The sequence below is a fragment of the Solanum dulcamara genome, chromosome 7, assembly GCF_947179165.1.
Source record: "Solanum dulcamara chromosome 7, daSolDulc1.2, whole genome shotgun sequence".
NCBI lineage: Eukaryota > Viridiplantae > Streptophyta > Magnoliopsida > Solanales > Solanaceae > Solanum > Solanum dulcamara.
The window spans coordinates 6,662,661-6,683,709 of NC_077243.1; the positions used below are offsets into that span (position 1 = coordinate 6,662,661).

General features: G+C 35.8%; 3 protein-coding genes across 5 annotated transcripts; 1 reads left to right on the forward strand and 2 right to left on the reverse strand.

The window, feature by feature from the left end:
* Positions 1–713: 713 nt before the first annotated feature.
* Positions 714–7,493, forward strand: LOC129893953 (ribulose-phosphate 3-epimerase, chloroplastic). 2 transcript variants are annotated; one of them, XR_008767599.1, is made up of 10 exons: positions 714–1,154; positions 2,441–2,555; positions 2,823–2,963; positions 3,055–3,168; positions 4,650–4,728; positions 6,060–6,169; positions 6,240–6,296; positions 6,723–6,792; positions 6,887–6,992; positions 7,304–7,493. XR_008767599.1 is itself a non-coding variant. In XM_055969408.1 (9 exons), exons 1-9 carry the CDS (start codon positions 1,033–1,035, stop codon positions 6,934–6,936), a joined length of 858 nt encoding a protein of 285 aa, XP_055825383.1. In that variant the 5' UTR covers positions 714–1,032; the 3' UTR covers positions 6,937–7,263. The 2 variants fall into 2 exon arrangements, 1 of the variants encoding a protein (XP_055825383.1); XM_055969408.1 differs by lacking the exon at positions 7,304–7,493 and having other exon boundaries at positions 6,887–7,263.
* A 197-nt stretch (positions 7,494–7,690) lies between these two features.
* LOC129893952 (vacuolar fusion protein MON1 homolog) lies at positions 7,691–17,839 on the reverse strand. Of its 2 annotated transcripts, none has more exons than XM_055969407.1 (15): positions 17,684–17,839; positions 17,016–17,534; positions 16,339–16,418; positions 16,127–16,198; positions 15,950–15,989; positions 15,462–15,563; positions 15,153–15,274; positions 12,635–12,767; positions 12,423–12,514; positions 11,000–11,081; positions 10,570–10,634; positions 10,069–10,371; positions 9,891–9,982; positions 8,869–8,933; positions 7,691–8,051 (listed from the first exon to the last, which is right to left on the reverse strand). In XM_055969407.1, the coding sequence occupies exons 2-15, from the start codon at positions 17,523–17,525 to the stop codon at positions 7,956–7,958; spliced, it is 1,854 nt and encodes a 617-aa protein (XP_055825382.1). In that variant the 5' UTR covers positions 17,526–17,534; positions 17,684–17,839; the 3' UTR covers positions 7,691–7,955. The 2 variants fall into 2 exon arrangements, with proteins under 2 accessions (XP_055825382.1, XP_055825381.1); XM_055969406.1 differs by having other exon boundaries at positions 17,639–17,839.
* A 1,439-nt stretch (positions 17,840–19,278) lies between these two features.
* Positions 19,279–20,919, reverse strand: LOC129896188 (putative pentatricopeptide repeat-containing protein At1g74400). The gene has a single exon (XM_055972030.1). The coding sequence runs from the start codon at positions 20,740–20,742 to the stop codon at positions 19,462–19,464; it is 1,281 nt and encodes a 426-aa protein (XP_055828005.1). The 5' UTR covers positions 20,743–20,919; the 3' UTR covers positions 19,279–19,461.
* Between the last annotated feature and the right edge of the window lie 130 nt (positions 20,920–21,049).

Sequence of the window (21,049 nt, forward strand, 5' to 3'; positions counted from 1 at the left end):
TGTGGGATTTCACTGGATTGTTGTTGTTGTATTAAAATTACTTTTTATTATTATCTAAATAAAATTAATGATGGGTTTATGGTCTTATATATATAATATAAATTATCCGTTAAAAGGGTATATAAAATTATTCTATTTTAATTGATAAAATGATATTAAGAAGAAAAAAATTATTTCCTACATTTTTATTAGTTAATGTGGTTTAAAAGAAAAAAAAGGATAGAGTTTCTTAAAAATAATTTTTAATTCGGAACAAGATGTGTTTAAAATGAAAAGAAATAATATATTTATTCAAAAAAGAGCATTTTTGACACATTTAGTAACAATAGGGATATTTTTGGACTAAAGTATTGACGACAAGAACATTTTTGAATCAAATTATAAACGGGATATTTTTGTTCATTTCACATAATTTAAGAATATTTTTACCATTTTTTCATATAATTAATGTAAATATTAATTATACATTCTCTTTGATATTATCGCAAACCAATGATATTAATTATTAGCAATCTCAAAATTGTTAATGCACGTAAAAATACAATTAATTGTCCCTTAAAAATGCACAAACCTAAAGAATATGAAGGGGGTATCGTAAAAAAAAAATTAAAAAAATTGAAATTATAGGATACATAATACACCAAATAATGTATGCATAAAAATAATACCAAGATTATTAATGTTTAAGATTGAAGGTAGGTTTTGGGTTTGGTCTTTGTTTGTGTGCTTGTGGGCATCATGCGAAGGATGGGAGGTCCCCTATTCCCTACAAATTGAGTCAGCAAGAGAGAAGGGCCAACCATTGAAGATAAGCAAACCCGCTATGAGAAACCAAATCGGACACGTGTCCACCTGATATTTCATTCTTGATTTTCCTCAAAAATACTACTAACAGTCTTGGGTTCTTTTCTTCAAAGTCTCAAAAGGGTCGTTGGGATATTAAGCTCCGCTGCTTTCAAATTGACAAAGTACCAACCTTTATCCTCAATTTCCAAGATTAAAGTTTGCTGCAGAAAAAGGAAAGAAAATTCAATGGCGACTGCTTCTTCTTTGGGTTCATCAACTCTGTTACAATCCCAAATTAGTGGATTTGGCGGGAGTCAAAAGCTTCAAAAGACTTCTTCCTCCAACCCCAATTCACTAACTTTCACCAGGTTTTTCTACTTTCTTGATTGCCTTACTTTCTTTCACCAAGTTAACTAGATTGCTAGCTTGCTGTGGGAAGTCTTGAATCAGTCATTTCCACAGGAAAGAAATCGGACCTTGATGTTTTTAGGTGTGTAGAATGGGTGGATGGATCTTTTTCTTGGTGCTGTTGTGATATATATTTCCTCCACACTGATAAGTAGACCTAATTACACTTGGGTAGTTTTCAGAGTAAAATGTTTGTGGAGATTATTAAATTGAATTGATAGTTTTAAAAACAAAAACTGTTAGTGATCACAGAATGAAGGAAATAATTAGTTGGTGAAATATCCAGTTGTCTGAAATGATATTCTGCAGCGCTAAATTATGATTATTTGACTTGGCGTAGGATAAGGGGTTGAAGATTTTGTGATGGTCCAAAAGAGGTAAGAAGTTTAAGATATTGGATAGAAGGAATCGAATGTGTTTATCAGGATACAGGGCCTTTGGTAGTATCATGGTGCAGCATATTGAGTGGATCACCCTTGAAATTTTATTGGTCATATAAGTAGGGGAATGATTGATTAAAGTTGGTAAAGTTCCTTTCAAGGCTAAAATAGAAGGCTTTCTTGCACTGAGAGGCTTTAGATATGTAATGTAGTGGATGAAAAAGACATTCCAGGAATTTTTGCACTCCCTATGTGAATATGCCTTTATATCCTATTTGAAGTTTGATTTTCCTGTGTATGGTAAGCAAATGGTCTTGAAGAGTCAACGTTATAAGCTGGATAATCTGCAATTCATGATTGCCTTGTTGTAGACAATTTAGAATCTAACAGCATCTAGAACCACACCCTCTTGAATTGGCAATTGGCTGATAATGTAAAGCTCATTCAGGAATGCTTCTTGGCAATGTCAAGGTCTTTTGACATTTTGATTAATTTTTGTTCAAGTCACTGTGACTTCTATGTTTTTCAACAGCATCAACCGTAACTTGAATTTGATTCCAATTGCTATTAGCTAATTATCTCACTGATGAGATTATGCTCACTTGGTGATGCAATTTTGCTTATATAGTTGTAAAAGTGAGACGATTTCGTAAATATATCAGCTGAGTTCATGCATTTTTTGTTCCTTTTGGAGACAAGCCATTCGCTTTCTTTTCTTGCTAACAACTGCATATTCCTTTCTTACGTCCTATCTTGAAATACAAGAAATTTATCTAGTAGGCGTATATCATTTCTGCAACTATGCCCCCTTATACTAGCATCACAATCTGTGCAAATATAGTTCCTAATTTTGTTTGTAAATGCAGGAGGAGAGTTCAAACTGTGGTGAAGGCTTCTTCTCGGGTGGATAAGTTCTCGAAAAGCGACATTATTGTATCTCCATCCATCCTTTCTGCTAACTTTTCGAAATTAGGAGAGCAGGTTTGTGGTTATACCGTCGTAATGGATTCTTGCCCTACCATTTTATATAGATCTTATAAAGGTGTATTTCTATTAGGAAACTAGATATAAGAAATATTGCTATACATCTACAAGTTTAAAATATGGAGTAAATACATTTTGCCTTTCTGATTTTAGGTCAAGTTCTTTTATGAATTTTTTCTTTTCTTTTTGTGTTTTATGGCTCTTCAGCTGGTTAATCATTCATCAAATTTAAGTGTTTTACTCTTGTGCCATTCATGCATTTAGGTGAAAGCAGTTGAACAGGCAGGCTGCGACTGGATTCATGTAGATGTGATGGACGGTCGATTTGTTCCAAATATAACTATTGGACCCCTTGTAGTTGATTCCTTGCGCCCTATCACAGATCTTCCATTGGATGTGCATCTGGTATTTCCGCTTTGTCATGTGGTAAAACTATTTCAGGTCTATAGGCATGAATATGCTTTTGCTAATTTTCAATTTCTACCAACCATTGCAGATGATTGTCGAACCTGACCAGAGAGTACCTGACTTCATAAAAGCAGGTGCTGATATTGTCAGTGTTCACTGTGAGCAATCTTCTACAATCCACTTGCATCGTACAATAAATCAGGTAAGAATCCGTCTCGCTTTCTTTTTTTTCCTTCTTCAATTTGAATTAGCAAAAGCAATATTTCCTTGCATAATATGGATTCTAAACTGTACTTGTGATATCATACAAGGAGTCTTGAAAGTTCTTATCAACAGGGTTTTCAAAAGTGTTGATGTACTGCAACCTGATGAATTCCTCTACCTCAAGTTTTTTTGGATTACATAATAGGTTTTCCCATGAAAAATATATACTTTTGATCAAATACAAACAGTATAAGGGGAATGTAGCTTCTCTATATAGAACTGTTTGTAGTAAGTGCACAGTATGACCTTCAAATTAACCTATCTTAGTAGTATTGATGCATGGCTTCTGTTTGGCTACTGCAGCTAGTCGTGTGAACCGCAATATGACTGCTTAAGTGATCTTTCAAACAAAGACGTTTTTCAGTGTGTTTCTATGAAATTTTCTGCATTTTTCAGTAGGAGCAACCAACAACTTGCTAAACCTTTCCCCTAAGGAAAGGCCTATCAACTGCTTTACACTTGCTAAAATTTTTGGTACATGGAACCTGTTAGTGTCTTTGTCAGTCTTTTGAAATTTTTGGCTTCACATATATGAAAAGATTTACTCTTGGTTTTGTGAACCTTTAGACCTTTTGATGCTCAAAGTATGCTTGTCTGTCAAAATACTAGATACTTCTTTGTCAGTAATGACTATCTACTCATAGGAATTAGATTGCAAACCTAAGTAAAAATATCTACAGCAACGGCTTCACTTAAGTTAAGATTGTTAGGAATGTTGTACACCAGCCATGATTCGTGGTATCCTTATTCAAATAAGAAAAGAGTTCCAAACCTTTGTGCTCCGCACAAGTGCTATCAGAAGTCTAAATACTGGTGTTTATCATTTACATTTATTGCATGCTTTTCTTTTAGGATCTCAGTTATTAATGACTTGTTGGAGTAATTGATTAATTATTCGTGATGAATTTTGTTACTTCTCTTATAGAGATGATGTCTCTCTGAAACACTTTTCACATGATGCAAAGTATCCTCACACTATGATCTACTTTATCTATATAAAATGAATTATCCCTTCTAGAGAAATTATATAGGATCTATTCTTATCTAACATTTTTTATGCATTTATGCTTTTACTGAGCCGAGGGTCTCCAGGAAACAGCCGTCCTACCTTGGTAGGAGTAAGGTCTGCGTACATTCTACCCTCCCCAGACCCCATGGTGTGGGATTTCACTGGGTTGTTGTTGTTGTTGTATGGTTAGGTGTTCCATGACATTGAAATTGAAAATGGTGTGCTGTAATTTGTAATTGTGAGAGCCATAGATGTGATATAGAAATTCAGCTGGTGATAGTTCAGAATATTATGATTTATTACCCAAAGATAGTTCTAACTTCATGGTAACTTGTGTTTTTCAGCTGTCTTATTCATTATTTCACCTATTAAGTGTGTCTTGACCACCTTATTGATTGTTTCTTTTTCAGATTAAAAGTTTAGGAGCTAAAGCTGGGGTTGTCCTCAATCCTGGAACCCCTTTAACCGCAATTGAATATGTCCTTGATGGTAAGATATTGCTTCTTAAAGACAACTTTTTTTTGACGAAGTAAATGGTTTCATTGATGGCATCAAGAAGATGCAAAATTACAAAATATATTGCATCCAAAAATAAAACTGAGCTAGCTCCATGTAGAAAAAAAGTATACTCTAGAATTAGGGAGCAAACAAAGAGCAAAAAGTTGTCATGAGAATCTACAGTGAACAAATTTTGCCAGCTAAACAGAAACATTAAGCACATAGCCTTTATAAAGTGATTGGGAGTTGATACACCATCAAAACATCTTCTAGTTCTTTCTGTCAATAAAACCCAAAAAATGCCAGCAGGTAACATTCTCCAAATCTTCCTGATGGCTCTATCAACTTTCCATGTTCTCCAACTTTCAAATGCTTCCTTAGTATTCGAGGCATGACCCAACTAAGTCTAAAAATAGAGAAGAACGTGCTCCATAAATCTGTAGCCAACTGTGCAGCGTAGAAACAAATGATTGTTGGTCTCTGTACTGTTATGAAACTTGTAGCATCTATTAACAATTTGGAGTTTTCATTTCCTTAAGTTAAAAGACAACTTTCAGAGATGATACACTTAGTATTTTTCTTATAATTTTCTGCTTCAGTTTTCTTCTTTATTATTGGTGATGTGAGAGTCAATAATGAATTTGGAATCGACTGGAGAAGTACCCCTCTAAATAGGTGAGATAGATTATGTTATCTTCTAAACTTGACTTCATATGGTAGAAAAACATGTCAAATCACCTTAGCTCCTACTAGTCTGAGCTATGCTGAGTATACCGTACAATGTCTCAACGGTTCAAGATTGATGAATGAAGCAAAAGCATTGGAAGTGTACCCATGAACTACTTGTATATTAATTTGAGTGCTCCAATGAACTCTTACCTTAGAGATATTGATTTGAGAAGCAGGGTTTTAGAGTCCCCCACAGGAGCTAGTTTTTCATATTGAGTTAGGCTCAAGGTATATTATTCATAATATGCTATTAGAGTCGGAATCGATCCTTATTCTTGGTTTACCTAATAATGGGCAGTTATATGGTTTCAGACAATCCTTACCTCCTAAGTTAGCTGTTAAAGTTGAGTAAGCTCAAGGTTCATTTTTCTTAATATGAGGTCCTGTATTTCAATTTTTTAAAGCTTTTGTCAATCTATAAAGGGTGAGGAAATAGACATGTAGAGATTTAGCAAAGTTCTAATTTGGTTACGAAGGATCTTCCTGGCTATAACCTGTATGCTACCTCTGGAAAGCTAGATCAGAAAAGGCACTAAGCTATCCAAAGTGTGTCAAGTTGATAAATTGCTTATGGTTTCTTTTTCATGCAACAGCTGTTGATCTGGTGCTGATTATGTCTGTAAACCCTGGATTTGGGGGACAGAGCTTCATTGAGAGTCAGGTCAAGAAAATCTCGGACTTGAGAAAAATCTGCGCTGAGAGGGTAATTCTTTTACCATTTTCAGTCTCTGCAAACTATGCAATGTGATGACATTCCTATGTTAACTTTGCAGGGATTAAACCCTTGGATTGAAGTTGATGGTGGTGTTGGTCCCAAAAATGCTTACAAGGTGAATGATGCTCTCCCGTGATTATAAACCCTTCTCCCATTAAGCTTGTTAGTTGACCTTCATTAAGTCCGAAAAGATTTATTTTTCTTTTCGATGTATTGTTGGGATAAGTCATAGGATGTGAAGAAAGGATAAATCTTACCTGCAGCATTGCAAGTGGTGTGCTACTTCTGGATTGTATCTTGTGAATTCAAATCTTTTCCTAAATTGTTCTGATATTCTATCAGGTTTCATGGAGCACAATGTTATCTTTCTCCATATTTTGCCATTTATTGCGGCAAAAGTCATTTATATTGTAATGAAGAGTAACCTACTTTTAAGTTATAGAGAATTGTGTGTGGTGATGACAAAGTGAACATGGTGCGTCAAAGCAACCAACCATTTATCCATGCGAGATTACAGTTTAACAGTCATTTTTTCTTGCAGGTCATTGAAGCTGGAGCCAATGCCTTGGTAGCTGGTTCTGCTGTCTTTGGAGCTCCTGATTATGCTGAAGGCAAGGATATAAATTCTTTATTTTGCCATACTAAGAAGCTAAGAACTTGATGTTTATTGATTAATAACTTACATATCGTGTAAACATGTTGCAGCTATTAAAGGGATCAAGACAAGCAAAAGGCCTGAAGCAGTTGCTGTATGAGGTTTCCATCTACTTGGTTCAAGTCGTCGCAACTGTTAATACGGAGTTGTTTCTGTGTATGTTCATCGTCAATTACTGATTTTTCTTCATCCTTATCAGTCAAATTACATTAAGATAGTTTTTTGCTTTTCATTATCATATCATAATAACCTTCTGTGATCAGTAGAGAGAGCCATGTTTAAGGTTGACCTTCATATCTTTGTATTCATTACACATACAAAAAGTCCATGCCACATGTATTTACAACGGAGAGATGTTATCCATATATGTTTTACAAGAGGATCACTTCAGTGGATTGCAATTTCACCCTTTAGTTGTTTACATTTATATGGAGTCCTTACAGTAGCTTAATTTGCATTTGACACAGATGACAGAGCGATACATAGTAGCAAAGCACGAATAGTTGCGAGACTGCAAGCATGGTTCACTCTACAACCTACACAAATAGGAAAAATAAAATAGCCCCTCTCAGAGTTTGTGTAATACAATATGTTGTATAACTTTTCTTGCATAGGGAACAAGATGATTCTATATAGAATATCCAATTTTCATGATCACATTTATTGATGTTAATCAGTTAATGTCGAGTTCCGAAATAAACACCCTTTTCCTCGAGGAGAAAACAAAGAAGGGAACGAGAAATAAATGGTTACAAGTTGCAACCATATTCTGTGGCGCTTTAGTCTTAATATAGCATCCACATTCCAAATTCACCAAAATCTTTTATTTTTCCAGATGTCGGAAACTGCGGGAATTGAAAAAGATGATATATGTAGAACACAATAAGCATTTGATACAGATAAAGCTACAAAACTTTATAAATTGTTCAAGCAAAATAAAATGACGGCTAGAGTGAGACCAACTCATATCTTGACTGCCAAACTTTAACTACAATTGGCATTATATAATATAACCACAAAAATCGGAAGCCTACAGAAATGAGGCAATAATAACTTATTATCAGGAATTCAAGAAAAGAAAAGAAAGGAAAAAAAATTGAATACATAACATAGAGAGGATCACCACGAAAAAGGACTGGCTCCTAACAAGAAAATCTCATTCTCTATGTTCTTGATCCATTGACATACTCGATTGCAAGTCTTAATAGCTAGAGCCTGCAAGAGGGAATTTACCAAACGTAAAAAATCTGAAAGATCACAGGTAGATAGTGCAATTCTCACATTATCACATACCCAAAAAAATGGCATAAGAAAAGTCATAGGATCACTATTGGTGAATAATACCCTACATGTCAAGCACATTGATGAAGCTTAAACTAACAAACCATATTAGAGTTTGAATAGACAATCAGTTTTGACGTATTTATCAGAATTTCAGTATACAAAAAATGTACTTTTTGCATTAAGTAAACTGACGCCAGTCAAGAAATAACATCTCAAATAATAGCTGTTAGACCATGATGCATAAAAAATAAGTCGACATATATCTAGGGGTGGCAAGATAAGATCATCTTGGAAGATAACAATCATAAGGTACACCTTGGGGTACATTCTTCGGTTGTGCAAATAGTAAGATTTGCACAACCGAACAGAAGCAGTAACCAGCTCACTACAGTACAGAACAGAAGTGAACTAAGGTTCATTAAATCTCATTGGTCTGCATGTTTGAATTGCCAAAGTTTCAATACCTAAACTGCCCCATGAATAGTCCAAACATTCCTCAACCAAAGACAAAATCAAGTCACATCTAGCACATATAAGACCATTAAATTGATAGGTGGAAAAGCTCTCTAAAATAAAAGTGACACTCAAGATATCACCTAGACAAACAACAGGCTTTAAGAAAACAAATAAATAATAAATCTGTCTGCCCATTAAAATGATAGGTGGAAAGGCTCTCTAAAGTAAAAGTGACACTCATGATATCACTAAGACGCATAACAGGCTTAAAAGAACAAATAAATAATAAAACCTTGTCTGCCAGGGGATCAAATGCTGCATAAAGTTCGAAATCCGGAGTAGCCCAGCACAGTAAAACTGCAAGATAAAGGTAAGAAAGTTATTCCAAGAGGAACTAAAACATGATCATGGCACAAAATCATGAGTTGTTTTTTCTACATTTCTAAATTCCCAACCCAGAATTCAGTAACCACTGAAAGAGATAAAAATAGAATAAGGGTCAATACTGGAACCAAAAAAGTTTACATTAAACTTGATTGCAGTGAGCACCTTCCTGAAAGAACTCCAGCTTGAAGGAATATGAATAATGATGTCAATTAATTACTACATATACCCTCAACAAGAAAAATCATTTGTTTATGTCTATGCACTTAGTTTTAGAATTAGCTCAGCACGCAAACATGAAAAGTGCTTTTAAATCATTACCTGCAAACTTGCAAGGGATCACACTTTTCTTGCAATTACGACTCACTAGATTTATATTCTTTTCTTCTTCATGAATAACTACTAACAGCAACATGAAGTACAACAAAAATGAATAGGAGAATGCATTTCTTTTTACATCTCTTCCCAGCAACTGTCAGTGTCTACCCAAAGACTTCTCATCCCAACCCCAAAGCTTTGACAAGACAATTAACCTGCTCTCCGGTACTATGCAAGCAGAAAGATAGATAGATCTAGTTTCTAGACTTACTTTAAATTTGAAAAGAAGAAAAGATTTAGGATATGTAGATCAGATTATCTATGCAACTTGGACCTCAATTGACTAAATTTGTAAGATATGTCATGATGGAAAAAGCTTCGCTGACAATTATCAAAAAAGGCAGCAGTGACATGTCAGCTATAGTTCTCTGACAGTAAGAGTTGTCTAGGAAGGAAATGACCATGAACACTGATTCATGTTCACTGTTTAATTAATGGCTTTCCTCTGTCATAAATGTTTTATACAAACATTCAATTAGGTGAAGAAAATAGGAAGGTCTTCATGCGTCAAGAGCTTTACAGAAGGGGAAAAAAAGCAGCCAAATTACATACCATAATTTTCATCCCTTCTGAACTGAGTTTTGTGCGGTCCAATTTCTTTATCATGCATGGATGCATAAAGCTTCTGGTAAGCTCTATACAACCTGCAGATAGAATATCTTGTCTTTAAGGGGAAAACAGAGACAGCAATATTGTTTGTTATGACAGCAACTTGATCTTAGAGTAATACCTTTTCTGTTGTTGTCTATTATTTACTGGTGAGGAAAACTCCGAAGACACATACTGGTCAAGATAAATACTTCGATACATAAAATGCCAAAGTCCAGCAGGACCACCAACACCTATGAATGCTTCAGCAAATCTCTCTGATGATTCTCTAGTATGCCCAGGCTGACCCAGATGAAGGGAGACTGCTCCAGAATGAGAACCATGATCAGCAGGTAAATCCTCAACACGCATGCCACCATCTACCATGGATCTTTGAACTTCATTAAGTACATTGGACTCCAGAAGTACCTTTTCAATACGAATCCTACAAGATAGATAAGAGCTTTGCCTTAACATTGCTACTATGGGAAAGATAAAATGCCTCTTGACAGAATTTAAGAACAGATATACATGGCTCATTTTCCCATGGTTCAGATCTAATGGAAACAAAAGAAAAAACTTCAGCTTTGAGAACTAGAACCAAATGTACTTGAAAACAAAAGAAGTGAAAAAACATCATTACCTGCAATCTTTAAGATGATGAAAGGCATCTGAACTTGTAGTAAGCAATATTAAGTATGTGTCAACCTGTAATATACAGCAGCAAAGTTGGGTACTTTGGAAACATCAAAATCCTAGAATTCTTGTAAGGCAACCTACTATCAAGAATCAAAAAGAGATTCAACTTAAAATCTTGCATCAATAGATACTTCCTCTGTATTAAGCTGGCGGTCTTACTTTGAATTAACCGGAATAAGAGAGTTATCATTTATAGTTGTTTAATAAACAAAGCAGCCAAAATATCAAAGATAAATAATAGATTTGACATATTTGAAACTTTATAAGAATGTATCTGTAGTACAAATTAATAAATATTACCCTTTGAAGGGAAGTTGACAACATCTTGGGAGAACGGGACTATTAAAGAGTAATTTGACACTGTCCCAACTTACATCGAGGTAATGCACATAAGCATGTAGAAATGCCATGGGATTATATCTTGGTAAGCAAATTGGTGAGAAGGATTCGGATGTCCTGCATGACATCAATGAGGTGTTATAACATAGCCTCCGGGAAATTAATTAGTATAAATGGAATACAGACTTGAGTGGGCTGTAACATGTGATCTATCATTTATTTTGTTATCATTTTCTTAATATGGAAGAAATCTCACCACCAAATCCTCTCCTGCCCAAAAGTCGTCAATGATCCTTTCACAGTTTCCTCTCTTGGTGACAGGAACCCCAAAATCAAGGTTGGGTCCTTTTCACTAGGCTATCACTCAGTTAAAACATATAATCTCTCAGCCATCAATTATACTCCCTCCATTTCAATTTGTTTGTCCTACTTTTGCTTTTAGTCTATTTCAAAAAGAATGTCTCCTTCTTTGTTTGACAACTCTTTAATTCTGTGTAAGTCCACATGATTAAAGGAAATTTTGGTACATTTGGCATATCTTTAATTTAAGACCACAAGATTCAAAAGTTTTTTTTACTTTCTTAAACTTGGTGTCAAGTCAAACCCAGAGAAACAAATTGAAACGCAAAGAGTATTATTATTGTGTAAGGTATGATCCAACCGTTCACAGTCACAAGGGCACAGAAAAGAATAGAAGGAGAAGCATTAGGAACACCAACCACACAGAATAGAAGAAAAGAATTTGGATGCTGCAATGTCATGATGATAAACAAATCCTAGCTATGCCAAAAGTTACATTAGCTACATGCTGCCGCAGGACACAAGACAAATGTCCAGGAGAGAACTTGTAGGTGAGTTATTACACCAAATCAATGGAGACCATAAGCATAAAAAGTGAACTTCCACAGCAGCCCCAGATCATTTGACGGCCAGATAAATGTTTTGGAGCCTCAAGATAAATTTGGTCCTTCATTGCGGAAATGACTTGATCAAAGCACATGAGACCTAAGTGAATGGAATCTAGGAAACTTTGAAATGTAACAACTAGTAGAAGTGATCTAATTATGTGAAACCAGACTCATATAAAGTAATGGAAAATTTCATAATAGTAAAACACTACTACACGATCCTACCAAGAATGCAAGGACAAATATACTAAAATTAGCGCGTTCATTTACAGTAACATCTGTATCCTCAAATGCCACATCTGCCTTGAGAACTGACTGCATTTAGCCACCTTGCCCAATCATTTATTCAAAAAGGTCAGCAAATTCAGGTACAATATGAGCCATACGACTACAAGGTTTTAGGACGAGTGATCAGCCTAATAAGGCTAAAACAGAACAAAAAGAATATGCATATACACGTGTGAAATGAGCTTATCAATTATCTCCAATCATTTGCACCAGATACACAAGAAAATGGCCCAAACAAGAATCAAAAGATAGGTGAACTTGCCTAAATGATTCAGAAGACATAATAAAGTTGGAGAGCAATAGCATATCATCAGGGTGAAGAGATGCTTTTTGTGCACCAACAAGACTGATAACCTGCAAATCAACTTTAAACAGGATGCTTTAGACAATACAGTATACTGAAACCTATGCACCTTTGAATGTGAACAATTTGAAAGAAGAGTTCATAAGAAGAATGGGAAATAGAAACTGGACCTTGTGTTTACACATTAATATGGAAAACAGGACCCCTGAGTCAGTTACATCATGCAAGATGGCACTAGCAGCTTGCCTTGTCGCATAAGCAAGTGGAAGACATGTGTAAGCATGGAGAAAGTTAGCCGGGTTCCTGGAATCAAAACAAGCATAGTTAATATATTAGTATAGGTAATGACATCATTAGCATAGGTACAAACAGTTTCTATTAGAACCAAGTAAAAAAGTCCGCATTCAATCACTAGCAAGGTTTACTGAACAACATATTCTGGAAATTCAACCAACAAGCTTCCCAAGATTTGTTTCCCTTGGAAGAATGTCCAGACTATATCTTAAAATTGAACAGAACCTTATGGAAGGAATTGAAAATAGTAAAATGTCTACATCATCAAAAATCTAGATAGGAAAGAGTAGAGATCGCGTATTAAGGTAGAAGGTTAGTTGAGGTGGAGTGTTGTCTTGCTTTGCGAAGGTTTAGGATTGTTAGTACCTGTTATATCTCTTGTCATATGTTGGTTTTTTTGGGGTTTCGATTATCATACTACTTTGTTGTTGTTATTGTTTTGTTCTTGTAGACTTTACAATATTTTTCTTATTAATTGATATGTTTCCTTCTTCTATCACTTGGGTTTGATGCACTTGAGCCGAGGGTCTTTCGGAAACAGCCACTTTACCTCTCCGAGGTAGTGGTAAAGTTTGCATACACTCTGTCATCCCCAGAACCCACCTAGTGGGATTTCACTGGATATGTTGTTGTTGTTGTTGTCGTCTACATCATCAAAAATATGGTAAAGAAAAGCTTCCTTTTATAGTTAGTGTTGGGATAAAAAAAATGGAGACAACAAAGATGAGGAAGAAAAGGATTAAATCAACTGCAGGGTAAACACAAGTCTAATATACAGTATATTCATAGGAAAGAAAATTTTATCAGACAGCAGTCCAGTTTTTTTCATGATAAGGTAAATTTTATAGGGAAACACATTAACATCTACTATATTCAACAAGTAGTAGCTAGACAGGAGAGAACATATATTCTTTCCATCAGCTTAAGAAAACAGCGGTCCTAGTTATGCCAGAAAGCTAGAACTGATAATGCAGAGCCTCAGCAGAGATGGAATGAAACTTTTGCTACATATAGAATTTTTATGCGTTTTCTTTTTGACAATGCTAAATATTTTCTTGTGACCATCTAGTCCATAACTTATAAGCAGTGTTATCAAAAGCAAAAAGCGCAAAAAAAAACACTCTAAAGTCTGAGCCTTTAAGTGCAAATAAAGTGTGGGATTTGATGAAAAAAGGCGCAAAGGGAGAAAAAATACAAATATATATATGTTTAGTCCAAGACTAATAATTATAAGCATGAATGAAAAATATATGAGCAAAGAAATTGAAAAGAAATTACGATTAAGTGAAATATCAATTGTTTAGTGCCGAAGAGGCTCATTGTCCAAGACTAATAATTATAAGCATGAACGACACAAAAGTGCATATTAAGCGATGCAAAGCGCTCAACATATTTTGAGCCTCGCTTCAGGGCTTAAGCGTACCTCTGACAACACTGATTATAAGCATAAAGTTTCTGCATTGTCAAATCCCCTGGATTACAGAAAATCTTCTAAACAGTAGACAGATAATAAATCACTTTTTCATCGTTCCTAAGTAGAAAAATAACTTCCAACTTTTATTTCAGTTCCTCTTTCCTCCCACCCCAGCTTTATGGCAGAAGGATCATGTGTCTGTTACTACATCCCTCAAGTATCAATAAATAAATTCCCTTCCCATAGTTAATTAAACACAAGTTAACAGATAAGTTCCTGGAGTTCTTCTAAGTTTCAATGACACAAAATGTCCATTACTCTTGAGATTTAAAAATTGCGCTCTCACACCACAGTAGACAAAGTATATGTTATTAGAATTAAGGAATATATCTTTAATAGTTCTTCTTTCAGGTTTCTGAAGTGTGTGACCATCTCATCTAAAAGCTTAAGATGTTAGAGAGAGCACATTTTTATTTATTTAATTATATTTTCAACACACCCTCACGTGCGGTCCTAATTCTTTTTTCGTGAGCCAAGCACATGGTAATTCTTTTTAATAATGGGTGGCGATGAGATTTGACTCAGGGCCTCTGCTTGCTCTGATATCATGTTGAAGTGTTTGACATATGAAAGCTTAAGTTGTTAGAAAGAGCATATTTTTATTTATTTAATTATATTCACAGTAACATGACATGCTGTCACACTGCCCTTTTGATAAAACATCCGACTCATACCATAGTAGATAAATTATATGATTAGGATTAATGGATAAAGCATCCTAGTTATTTCTTAAGTTCCAAGGATACAGATTGTCTCAGTACTCTTTAAGATTTAACAATTGTCCTCACTCACCAAAGTAGATTAAGTATATGATATTTCACTTAGCAAAACTAATATGTCACAAGAAGTAAAAGGTACCACGATGAAGATAAGCATACAGGCACAGAGAGAGAGAGAGAAGGGAGAGCATAGACACAAACCAACTGAATGAGTGGATTAGAGAAGAGAAGACAACATCTGTTCCACCAAGCAAAGGAGTCATGTCAAATTTAGGGTTCTTCTCGAAACATTTATTCAGAGATTTTGTAAGAATAAGTATCATCTGCATAGATAACAACTAATACATGAGAAATTGTATCCATCTGTCAGAACAATAGGCAGTCAATTAACATGCTAAGGAAACTGTCTGCCAGCACCTCAATTAGTATAAAACCAGCACCTCAATTAGTATAAAATTAAACAATCAAAAGAAACGAAAGGAGAAACAAAAAAGAAAAAGAGTGACTTACCTGACCATAGAGGAGCTCTAGTTGTCCCTTCAGTGACTGATATGACTCTTCTGTGCAGCTTATGCAAGCCAAGTAAATAGGTCCTTTTACAAGAAACACAACCTGAAACACAAGCCTAATGTCTGTTAAACAAGAAACGCAAACCAGGCAGCACATATTAAAAGAATGCTTAAGCAGAAAGGTTTTCAGTTAAGTTGCCTCATGTTGCAACTCAATTCCAAACATTACAAAATATTCCTACGTGACCACTCACTTGCAGAGCCACAGAGAGTATGGATTTCTTCTCTTTCCTTCTTTCCTTCAATGCTGATTTTTAAACAATAACATTCAAGCATATAAAAAGGAAAAAAAAGACTAGCATGAAAGTGAAGTAAGCAGGAACATATACATCTCCCAGTTATACACTCCCTTCGATCTACATACACACTAACCCATGCAGTTCCATCATCATTGCATTATAGAGAATTTCTCATTGCAAAGAGACTGACCTGGTGTTTCCCGGCTCTGACCAAGTTGACTCGATCACCCCTGAAAAAGAGACCAATCAGCAAACTTCAATATCCAGCTATGACTTTGCTGAAAAGGAAGGGGTTACCAGGTAACAAGGTAGCCAAAAGATAAGCTTATAAGAAAAAGAGCAACTCCATAATTCATTGGCAAAGTACCCATTCTCAACAAATGAAATGATGGCTTGCAAAGTGGCAGAAAATCCAGCAAGCTTGTGTTCATCTCCATATCTTCAAACAAATGATAAAATAAAAATAACAAATCTCAGAGGACACTGAATATGATTAAGAAGAAATATACAACAGTATATAGTATTCTAATTAATAAATGTCATTCAGCACTCTGGAGGGGGGGCTGCTTTAACGCTGACCTCGAGTATATTGGTTTTCCTGAGTGACTCAAGATAAAGAAGTGCTTCTTTCTTTTTCTCCAGGAAATAGAAGCATCATCCTGCACTTCATCAATCAAAAGAGTCAAAAGATAAACTTGAACCATATCAACAGTGGATCTCCTTTACTTCCCTTTGATGTTACTGAAGACTCAGTTTTAGTTGTTTGCATATAGATTAGTCTCATGATCTCATCAGTATATTTTCTGCAAAATAGCAGTATAAAACATTGTTTGATTGTCATTGCCATCGAGGCGAGCTCTTAAACATATCTTGACTTGTTTTTCAACAATTCTAATTTGCACAGCTAAGCGAGAGTTCAAATTGATGAAAATGCAGTTGGAAGTCTTGATAAATAGAATGTGTGCAATAGGAGGAAATATAACAAGTTGTAAGCTTATAAACCGTAATTGCTACCACATCCACTGCTTATCTCAGTTCATGCCCTCTAAAACCTAAATGTGAACCTTATTGCAGCCTACAGGTAGTCATTACTTTGAACCTTATTGCAGCCTACAGGTCGTCCTCAGTTTGGCTTTACCGTGTTAAAGATTATCTAGAATCAAAATTCCCTGATTGCAAAGCCCTGTTTAAAGATTTGCTAAACTAGCCACAATTACTACTTAGAGTTCTCATTCACTAGCTTCTGTTGGACTCACCTCATTGCCGTGGCGTTTCCCAGGAAGCCATTGCACCTGAGAGTTCGAAACTCCGTCAAAAGAATCACCATTTCCAATTTCAAGAATCTCACCGTCAACCTCCTCAATGCCAGTGTCCCTACTACTAGCGTTGCTACTCCCTCTTTCACCCGCATAGCCACTGCTACTAGGACTTGCCGGAGCCTCCATTTCTTCGTAATTGTTCCTCCACACGGCTGTCGAAGAGCTAACGTCTTCCACCACATTGGTACGAGGAAGCTCTTCAGAGTTATCAGCTCCGGAATCCCGATTCAACAGTCCATTCGCGAGCTCCTTCAGCTTATCCTGATTCGATGGCAAAGCTTCCTTTGAATCGAGGTCGGAGTCGAATTCGGATTCGTACTCGGATTGACCAACTGAAATTGAGGATAATTGATTCTCGATGGCGTCCAAAGACTGATCGATGGAGTTAGAGCTAGGGCCAACCTTAGGTTTTCGATCATCGTCCGATAAATCAGCGTTGGAAGGCATAGGTAAGAACTGTCAACGACCGGAGACCGAAAACAGTAACAGAATCGTCAGGATTTCAGTAGGATATGGAAAATTTAGGACAATTAACCTAGCAAAGGCAATGATTAAGCTACCGGGGAAGTTGGAGTTAATGGAATTCAGTATCCATTTCCACCTACCAATCCTCAGGCACAGAGCGAGTCACTTCTCTGACCGGTAGGTGACTTCGCCGAAGTAGAGCGCCTGCAACGGTTGGACCCGGTTCCGTATCTCGAAACTTTGGGCTTCGAGTGGTAAAGCTTTTTGCTTAGGCCTTAGATTAGGGAAAGTGGGCACATTGCCGATATAGGGACCCTTATTTTAACACATCTCAAATTTATAAAGAGCAAACAACACAAATTTCATTACTTTATGACAAGTTATGGATCTTCACTTGTGTTTTTAAAATTATTGTCCATATCATATTTAGTTCATCGGATCATGCAAAGTAGATATATATAATTATTTGTATTTAAAAATAGAATGTAATTGAAGGCTAAATTTTAAATAGAATGTAACTGAAAAAGCTAAGTTTTAAGAGTAAATCATGCGTCTAACGACTTATCATTTTTTAGTTATATATTTTACTAAAAGATAATGATTTTTTTATTGTATGTGAACTAGATTATATATATATATATATATGTATTATTGTATATATATATTATACTTTTTTAGCATGTATCTGAATGTTATTGAGTGTTTGCCCATTATTAAGAAAATATATCTTGATTAGATTTTATATATAAAAAAAAAGATAAATTAATCTATAGATACATACATATACAAAGTTGACTTTGGATCCGATTCATATAAACTATGACATGGGCTTGCTGCATGGTTTGATATTATTATATTAAATGTATCTGAACAACTTCATGAAGTATGTATCATAGTCACTGTATCACATATGAGTAGAAGAACAGATAAATTACTTTGTTGTATAACGGTCCTGACTTGCCATCTACCTTGCTCTATTTAAATATTCAAAAAAAGCAAAATTTGCCCCACCCCATCCTACCGCAAGTCCTCGACCTTCCCGTTTCAGTGTTTTTCTACCCTGCCCCATTTGACATCTCTACATTTAGGTATCAATTTCAAACATATGTGACTAAGGTTGCAAAATTTTATTACAATTTTTTTTATCAAGTTTGACATAGCATCCCAAACTTTAGATTCTTATTATGTCTCAAGTTTGGCGAAAAGATTAATATTCAGAGTTTGGTGCAGTTTATCACCAAGAGAAATGTTAAGATTATCCGAGACTTCTTTCATATTGGTCATGTTAATCAAGCTAGCACAATGTTGAGTAGAAAGAATGCAAGCCCTAACAATGCCTCAGTCTATTGAATTTTATGGTATACCACTCGAACATTATGTCTTTTCTTTTTCTTCATTCTAACCTAAGGTTTCCTCTTTAAAGATTTAAATCATGAAGTTGCTTGCCTATATGCTCAATGACACTGGACGGTATGGCAACTTATTCAAATAATTTTAGTTGTCCAATCAGAGATTTCTCAAAAATGATTGAACTATAAGAGAATGAGGAGGGTGTGAAGAGGGAGAAGGAGACTAGGAGGAAGAAGCGGATGAGGAGCAGCAATCCTTTTGACTTTTGACTGAAGTTTGTCAATACTAACTACACGTTTAATAACTAAGAAAACAATTTATTGTAGAAGAAGGAGGAGACGAGGAGGAAGAAGAGGATTAGGAGCAACAACAAGAGAACAACAAGAGAAAATAAGTAAGAAATCCACTTATTTTCCTAGAAAATATTTTTCAAGAGAACATTTTCCTTCATACTGAACACACCCTTAACGTCTTTGACAAAAAGCTGGCAAATTGACAAACGTTTTTATGTACCTATGAAGTGAGCAAGAAACTAATCCAAAGGATACACACTTTTCTGCACTAACATTCAAGAATGCAACTTCCCCACCTCAACTGAACTGCAGCCAGGAGTTCTCCTTTGTGTCGTATCATGTCTGAGCACTATTTTCTCCTCCCACATGCCCTTGGCAGCATAGATATTAGACAACGCAACATCATCACCAACTAGACTAGCGTCTAACTCACGTAATTTAGAATGAGCCACTGCAGCAAGTTCTTCGTTGCCATGAACACCAGAGGCACCTAGTAATGTCCTCCATATAACTGCATTTGGCTGAATTGGCATTGCCAACATAAAGCTATATGCCTCGTTTAGCAGCCCACGGCGACATAACAGGTCCACCATGCAGCCAAAGTGAGAAAGCCTGGGCTTTATGCCATACTCTTCAATCATACTTCTAAAATATATTTTCCCCTCTTCCACCATCCCTGAATGAGAACAAGCCATTAGAACCCCTATAAACATTACATCATTCGGAACAAGTAACTGATCTTTAGTTCCTCGGCTTTGACTTGATCTTAACTTGTTTTCTTCTTCCAATGCTGAAAACAGTCTGAGCGCTTCCTCAGCTTGTCCGAGTAATGCATGCCCAACAATCATGGATGTCCAAGTCCTTTCATCCTTAACTCTAATATTATCAAACACTAACATAGCTTTTCTGATATCCCCACATTTTACATACATGTTCACCAGAGCATTCATTAATGATAAATCCTCAGTAAACTCTGGCTTTCGACTTATCAAATCATGAATCCACAGCCCTTTATCCAATGCCCCCATATCAGCACAGGCCGACAGGGCAACAGTGAACATTACCTGATCAGGCTCTACACCATCCATTTGCATTTTCCTGAATATCTTTATGGCTCTATATGGTTGCTGATTTCGCACATACGCAGAAATCAGAGAAGTCCAGCACACAACATTCTTGTTGGGTATTTCGTCAAACATCTTGTGCACATCACAAACATTTGTGGTTACCGCATACATATCCATGAGCGATGTTTGAAGGAAAATGATGGGTTTGTAGCCAAGTTTGATGACAAGGTTATGGGTTTGTTTCCCTTCAGTGGCCAGGGATTTCTTAGCACAAGCTTTGATGACATACAAGAGAGAGTAGCTATCTACTGCAGAAATCTTTTTCCTCAGCAAGTCAGAGAACAACAATATGGTCTTGGTTGGATTGGACTTGAGGTAGCTTTTCAGAGTCAGGTTAACTCTTGATGGTTTAATATGTTTAGGTAAATTAATCTGGGGTTGCGCTGCGCTTGTAAAAGGCTTGGCCACCTTATGCAAGAATCTTATCATTTGGTCACAATGTGCAGAGCTTAAATTTTATGGCAAGGAAGTAGCTCTGTTATAACTTATAAGTCTGGTCTGTTGTATTCCACTACGTTCATTTACAGCAGCGTCTGAACTAAACGAAATGAGCTTATTTTTTAGCCTTTCATTTGTTTTAAAGTACGTACTTATGGTTTCTTGTACTTTTGTCACTTTTTTTCTTGTGGACTACTTGAACTTTGAACTGCTTTTATTTGAGTGTTCTAGTCTGTGTACACCCTATCGTCTGTGCACTTTTCATACTGCACTTTGGACTATACCGGATATGTTGTTG